The 7,971-nt window shown below is 25.6% G+C and overlaps 1 protein-coding gene across 3 annotated transcripts in view; it reads left to right on the top strand.

Annotated features, from left to right (window-relative positions):
- Positions 1-7,482, top strand: part of LOC126898656 (cytochrome P450 4c3-like) — an 11,939-nt gene extending 4,457 nt beyond the window's left edge. For all 3 annotated transcript variants that reach the window (XM_050672930.1, XM_050672934.1, XM_050672922.1), the window contains 6 exons: positions 1,988-2,182; positions 4,182-4,431; positions 4,871-5,147; positions 6,451-6,527; positions 6,602-6,791; positions 6,883-7,482. In XM_050672930.1, coding sequence (XP_050528887.1) covers positions 1,988-2,182; positions 4,182-4,431; positions 4,871-5,147; positions 6,451-6,527; positions 6,602-6,791; positions 6,883-7,214 — 1,321 coding nt within the window. In that variant the 3' untranslated portion in view covers positions 7,215-7,482. The remainder of the gene's footprint in view (positions 1-1,987; positions 2,183-4,181; positions 4,432-4,870; positions 5,148-6,450; positions 6,528-6,601; positions 6,792-6,882) is intronic.
- Positions 7,483-7,971: the final 489 nt, after the last annotated feature.

The following is a 7,971-nucleotide window of genomic DNA, read 5'->3' as shown; positions in this document are numbered from 1 at the left end:
TTTTTAACTTTATAATGCTATAACTTTTTGAAAGATGTATGGATCAATATAATTCTTTTTTTATAGATGCATGATGTCTTTACCTATCATTTGGTATATATTTTTTTTATATCTAACCCTTTACATGCCCACAGGGGGGGATTTAAAATGACCACTTTTTCACAAAAAGTTTACTTTTTCAACTTAAATTTTGAAAGTGTTCCGGAAAGTCTGACACTTTTATATATATCTTAAATTAAAGATAATGTAATTTACTTTATTATGCGAAAAAAAAATTTCGAACTTTATTTTATCTTCACGATGAAAATGGCTACCGAATGCTATTATTGTGTGAAAATTCTCGATTTTATTTTTTACATTTTTAACTTTATAATGCTATGACATATTGAAAAGTGTATGGATCAACATTATTTTTTTATGAGAAATAATATTTTTTAATAATCCCTTTTTCATTCTACATACTTTATCTTAATTAGGATATTAATAATGAACTAGCAGATCATGTAGCTTTTGGAATAGTCCACCAATTTTTTAAAATAAAACAGTATCTAAAGATTTGCATCGANAAAATTAAACAGTATCTAAAGATTTGCATCGAAGCGTTTTTTTCTTATAGTAATTTTAATCACTGTCAGATATCATTATACTTGATCCATCTATACCACGTCACCACTGTGCCGCGACCCTCATGTGCTGGGTTTTAGCTTCGATGCGAAGCTGAGAAGGTATTGGTTTTACTAAGATGTGTTTATTTTTTTTTAATGAAAAAATCTTATTAAACTTAATCAAATGTTTTATATTTTTTCATAAAATATAAATATAATAATAAAAAAAATTATCAAAGTAAGCAATATTGTTTAAGTTAATTTTATAAGTAATGATTTTTTGGCAATTAGTTAATTATATTTCCTATGTTGAGTATGTATTTGGAATCAGGTGATGAAAACAATTTTTAGGTTTAATAAGTAGCTTTTTTTATACTACTATAAAAGGTTACACCACTCCTACTGAATAAATTTCACTCAATGATCTGTCAAAAGATGACAACACGTATCTAGTTGTAGCTTAGATATCTAGACTATACTGTAATGTAACCATTTTCAATTTTTTGCAATGATCTAAGAAGCAGATTTCTTTAATCCTTTATCAAATTAAATCTAATACAATACTTAAAGATGAAAAAAAAAACTATCCGAAATCTCTATTTATAGAAGTTATTGGTCATTAAAGCTAAAAAATCATACAATTTTTGGTATNTTGGAATAAAACACCAATTTTTTTAAAATTAAACACTATCTAAAGATTTGCATCGAAGCGTTTATTTTTGATAGTGATTTTAATCACTGTCAGATATCATTATACTTGATCCAACTATACCACGTCACAACTGTGCCGCGACCCCCCTGTGCTGGGTTTTTTTTAATAACGGAACATCAACATAAATTAACACTAAATCAAATTAAATTTTTTCTTGTGTACTATAAAACGATATAGATGTGTGGAATACTTCTATCATTCCAAATTATAAAAAATTAAAAAATGATTAGTGTGTTATATGATTTGAAAAATGCATTCTGGTGACTCATTTACTATAAGTAATCGGTCAGTCTCTTAAATTCTCAAAAATCATATAATTCTTGTATGTATGATAATTTATTTTTAAATATGTATTAAAGCATTTCATGACAATTATTTTAATCACTGTCAGATATCAATCAATACTAATTAAAAAAATTCCTCAACTACACTATGCTGGATTCCAACTAAATTTGTTTTATTTTAAAACATATTTAACTTAAAACAAATACTTTTTATTTGTTTTGCATTTTATTTTTATCGCAATTAAAAATATTCAATATAAAAATTAATTTATTATACATGGAATTGATTATTAGGTATTTCTCAATAATTCCTTTTTTTAATTTATTTTCATTTAAGATGTTTGTTTCTTAAATAATAAAATTTATATTAGTACTATATTTTACAGAAATGATTATAAAATAATGAAATCGTGGATTTTTAATCAATTATACATTGGAGTTCTAGAGCCCGAAGAATTAAAACAAGCACTGAATGATCCTAATATATTCAAAAAATCAAAAGAGTATGATATACTTAAAAACTCCATATTTGGAAATGGATTATTTACTGAAACAGATATGGATGCATGGAAAAAATCCAGGTATGCATTAATTATTTTAAATGTAAAAATCGCATGTTTAAATCGAAAATGTGTTCGATAAAAAGTAGTTTTTAGCTTCGATGCGAAGCTGAGAAGGTATTGGTTTTACTATGGTGTGTGTTTTTTTTTTATGTCTGTTACCACTTTTTCTCAGCTCTCACCGAACGGATTTCTTTCAACGATACTTCAAAAGATCACAAATCGTATCTAGTTGAAGACATTACCCTTAAAAATTGAAAAAATTTCCCTCGTTCCCCGTAAATGGGGGAAACCTCCAAAAAAATTACAAATTTAATAATCGCTAATTTTCGAAATTTTTTCAATTTTTTTTACTAAAAACTGCCGTAACTTTTTCAAAAATGAACATATCTGTTGATATTATTAAACAACACACTGAGTACAGTAATATTATTTAAGATAACAGTTTAATGTAGTTTTACTTATGTTAGTGTAGTACAAGGTCAAAGGGACACATTCCTTTTACGATTATGTTGTTTTACTCAATGCAGCCTATTGTATACATGTTTACAGTTTTAGTCGTAGTTTCACCGTCTATCGAGTAAAGTGACCCGTTGCCGTTGTACATCTCTTATATTATATGTTTTAACATTTTATATTAAATACTATTATATTACAAATAATTTCTAAATCTTTTAATTACATAATCTATTCCATTCAACAATATCAATATAATTTTTTTTTTTTATAGATGCTTGATGTCTTTACCTATCATTTGTAATATTTTTTTCATAAATTTAACCCTTAACCTGCCCACAAGGGGGGATTTAAAATGACAACTTTTTCACAAAAAATTAACTTTTTCAACTCAACTTTTGAAAATGTTCCAGAAAAACTGACACTCTTATATTTTTTAATAATCCCTTTTTTATTCAGGATATTAATAAGGAAATAGCAGATTATGAAGCTTTTGGAATAATCCACCAATTTTTTAAAATTAAACACTATCTAAAGATTTGCATCGAAGCGTTTTTTTTTATAATGATTTTAATCACTGTCAGATATCATTATACTTGATCCAACTATGCCACGTCACCACTGTGCCGCGACCCCCCTGTGCTGGGTTTTTTATGTCTGACCCTAAAAATTCTCAGCTCACACTAGACCTTTTAATGTTCAATACGTCAAGAAATCTCGATTTTAATCTAGTTGAACTTATTGTCACTGAAAATTAGAAAAAAAAACTTGCAATTTTAGTAGTTAAGAAAAATATTTTTAAAATAACGCCACCATAATTAACTTTAAATTTTATCTTTTTTTTATATACTTTTATAGCATAATATATCTTTTTTTAATTAACATAAATTAATTAACTAGGATATATTTTAATGTTAATTTGATCAACTTTTTATGTTTTAAAAATGTTTAATTTGTTCATAGCGATCAAAACACAGGGTAATCCATTTACCATATATTTATTAGTAATTTGCTGTTATATCTGAAAAAAATATATAAACAATTTTTCATAATAACAGAAGTAAAAAAGAATTATAGAATTATATAAATTACCAATTTTCTGGTCGTTTTTCTGAGGGCTTAAACAAATAATTTTTTAACTGAGCGGGATCAATTATTTCTAAAAAAACCACCAAACACATTAAAAAATATATATAACACTTCAAATAGTTTACAATTTTTATTATAATGTTTTATGTTATTTTGTTTAATATGGAATTTTAATAAAAAATAATAATATATTTTTAAATTTTAATATAAAAATTTAATACATTACGTAAAACTATAAAAAATGTCCAAAAATTATAATGCTTTTTTATATCAAGGTAGGACAATTTTATTTATTAGATTTACGTAATGATGGAAAAAATAATTGAATTATATTCAATAATTAGATAAAAACACAACATAATAGATTAATACTTTTCAGATTCACAAAAAAACTGAAATAATTTATTAATTATAAATAGTTACACCAAAATGTTTTTATTAACATTTGTTTAATATTGAAAAATATTTTTTTTAGAAAAGCAATTGTCAAAGGAATGAGTATTTTGAATGTGAAACAATTCATTCCAATTTTTTATGAAGAGGCCAAGATCCTCGGCGAGGTTATGTTTCAAAAACGAGATAGTCACACACATGAGTGTGATATCTGTGAACCTGTCAGTAATGCAACAATGGATACTTTCGGAAGAACAACTATGGGAGAAAATTTTAACTCTCAAAAGAATAATCATCATTTATTTATTGAAAATATAGACATTATTAAAGAGGTAATCATTTTAGTGAATAATATTTTTATTTAACTTTTTTCTATTTGGTATACAAATTTAAGTTTTGATATTAATATAAAAATTTCATTGAACCAGTGGACATGCTTTAGAGATTTACAACAATTGTTTGTAAAATTAAACCTTATTAATTCATACTCTTTTAATTTTGAGTTTTAAGAACTGTAACAGAAATCATTTTTTTTACCTTTACATAAAGCAATCTCCAAAGCTTTTCCTTATTTTACTAAAATTTGATTCATGTTGAAATAATTTATTAAATTGTTTAATTAAAGTTTAAAATAATTAAAAATCGAATAATTATTTAAAAATAGATAGTTCTTTTAAATTTGATTATAAAACAACATTTACAATTACTTTATTAAACATTTAGGGAAGCTCAAAATTATTTATTTATTAATATTGGTTCTTAACATTCTAGGTTTGGGCATATAGAATCTTTAAACCATGGTTTAGATCTTCAACGTTATTTTCCTTATCTTCAATGAAAAAGAGACATGACAAAAGTTTGTACATTGTACAAAGTTTCGTTGAAAATCTAGTGATGAAAGCAAAAAATAAAAAAGATAATGATTTGATTGAAATATTAGATAGCGCTGATAACAAAAATAATAAACCATTTGCCGAAGTAATGTTAGAAAATACTAACATAATGACTTATAAACAGATATGTCATAATATTATGGGTACTATAATGGGTTAGTATTAATTTTTATTTTTTTAGTGCTAGACTTAGTTAAAGCAGCTAAATGGTCAATATAGTTATGAATAATTTTTACCTTAAAATTATATGTTTAACTTTTTTTGAGTTACTACAGTAACATTTAGATAAGACATAAATGTATTTTTGTCGACACGACAATAATTTAATAATTTATGTCATTTGTATTTTTATTATACTTAATTTGTATTAACGCACTATAAAGTTACAACAATATAAAAGTTTAATGTGTCTCTTTTTAACACGCTTATATTATTTTCACCTGTATGTATGTATGTATGTATGTATGTAACTCTCAAAACGCCACCGTTATCGCATATTCCGTCGTCTAGACTAGACTGTCATAACGCAATCACCCCTCCCCACGCCTCGCTCACCACACGANCCCTCCCCACGCCTCGCTCACAATACGACGGTACACTATTCCTATAAAAATTTATTTTTAGTTATCGTACCCGTACACGCGTGCTTGTCATCAATATTATATATATATAAACAAATTTTTATTTTGACTGACCAATACCGCCCGCGTCTAATGCGCCTTACGTATATATATTTATAAGTAGGGTAATTTAGGGGATTCTAGGCCCCCCCGCCTCACCCCTTCACCTACCCACCCACCACGGGTGGGCGTGGTCGGGGGGGAGGGGCGTGTCACACAGTGGGCGTGGTCTCTCGATGGTGGGGGTAATNACGCTTTTATCACAATAATACTAGTATTTTTTTTCATAATTATTTTAAACTTATTTTAAAAATTATTTTTAACTTTTTAGTTCGATGTGCTTTAAAAGCGTGTTTTTTTAGTTTTTTAAACTATATTTATTCAAATACCAGTACCTCATCTGGCATTATTGAATTAAATGTTACTTTAACATGTATTCATTAATATTTCATATTTAATACATGTAATAAAGTGCAATGTTAAACAAATAAAAAAAACCACCAATTTATCATATTTGAAATAGTTACTTCCATTAAAAATTTAAAGTTTTTAGACTATATTAAAAATAAACCTAAAAGTATTTTTACAATACATAAATCGTTATTTATTTGCAATTAAACACAAAAAACGCGCTATGATTATTGCATTGGAATAGGGATTCAATTCTGTTACATTATGATACATGGTTTCAACTGTCTTGCCTACAATAAATATTAGCTTTTAAAATTAAATCCTTAATTAAAATGTTAAATTTAATGGTATAGATTTAATAGTGTACACTCTATAACTTATATGTGTGTACTATACACATATTCATACAAATTTATTTTGTTTATAGCTGGTCAAGATACATCATTTATTACTAATACATGTGTATTATTTATGATAGCTACTCATCAGGACGTCCAAAAAAAAGTAAAATAATATCTTATAGTTATAATTATTCATATTTTTTTGTTGCATAATATCTTATTGTATGATTAACTTAGTTAGTAGAAGAGTTGGATACAATATTTTCCGACGGTGAAAAGAATAGACAACCAACATATGAAGATTTGCATAAAATGGACTATTTAGAAATGACAATTAAAGAAACTTTAAGATTGTTTCCTCCGGTTCCTTTTATAGGAAGAGAAGTTTCCAAAGAAACAACAATAGGAAAATATGTAATTCCAAAAGGTATACTTTTTAAATAAAATTCGTTTCTTTTTAAGTTAAAAAATTCTTTAAATAGGTTTATGTAATATAATAATCATGTAAAATGTTCTAGGTGCAACAATTTGTATTATACCAAAAGCTATTCATTCAAATCCATCGTTATATTCGAATCCAGAAAAATTTAATCCAGATAATTTTTTGCCCGAAGCATGTCTCAAACGTCATCCATATTCGTTTATTTCTTTTAGTGGAGGTTACAAAAACTGTGCTGGTATTAAATATGCAATGCTTCAAGCAAAAACGGTGATATCTACAGTTATAAGATCTTATCATTTGTACCCTTCAGATAAATGCCCCACACCAGATAAACTACGAACAGCTCTATCAGGTGTATTAACTTTTGTCGATGGTTGTCCCATAAAAATAGAACGAAGGGAGTTGTAGTTATAATTTTTGTTAAGTTTTTTATTCTAATGTTTTTTATTTTTTTACTATTAATATACAATTCTAAAAAATTATATTAGTTTTATGTATTTTACTCAGTTTAAATGAGGGACTAATCTGTTCGATTTATTAAAAGTGTCGATTTCGGTCAAGAAATCATAAAAAAATTAGTTACAACCTGTTTTTTAAGTTGATATGTAAACGGTCCCCAATTTTAAACAAAAAATGTTATTATTGTGTAATATAATCAGTTTTTCGTTTTGTTATAGTTTTCTAAATCAATTTTTTTATCAAATATTAAAGCCTATATTATAGATCAAATTGGAGGAGGGATAAGTACCCCATTTAATACTTTTTTAGAAAAAAAAAATTAATAAAAAAAATATTTAAATATTAGTTATAAATATTTTTAGGGAGAATTTTCGCAGAAAAAATTAATGTCAACTAATATTAAATGTATATTAAAAGGAAAGGACTACCCTTTCCAAGAAAAAATTTCTATCTACCAAGTACTCATGCTAAACTATAATTTCATTTTCATAACTGAAATAATAATTAAATCAATAAGGTCATTCTGACCTTATTGATTATTCTAACCAACAATTCATTATTCTAATCGAACTAAGAAAGTTGACTTGATTTCTATACTTTTTGTTTTTTTAATAAATTCATTATTTCATTAATTAATTTTGATTTACATTTATCATAGAGGTAATAAAATACATAATTACTTTATGAATTTTTATAATTTCTTTGT

This window comes from Daktulosphaira vitifoliae, unplaced genomic scaffold (genome assembly GCF_025091365.1).
Source record: "Daktulosphaira vitifoliae isolate Bord-2020 unplaced genomic scaffold, ASM2509136v1 Scaffold_1, whole genome shotgun sequence".
Lineage (NCBI taxonomy): Eukaryota > Metazoa > Arthropoda > Insecta > Hemiptera > Phylloxeridae > Daktulosphaira > Daktulosphaira vitifoliae.
The sequence above is the reverse complement of the archived record's forward strand: the minus strand, read 5'-3'. Positions and strand labels throughout refer to the sequence as shown.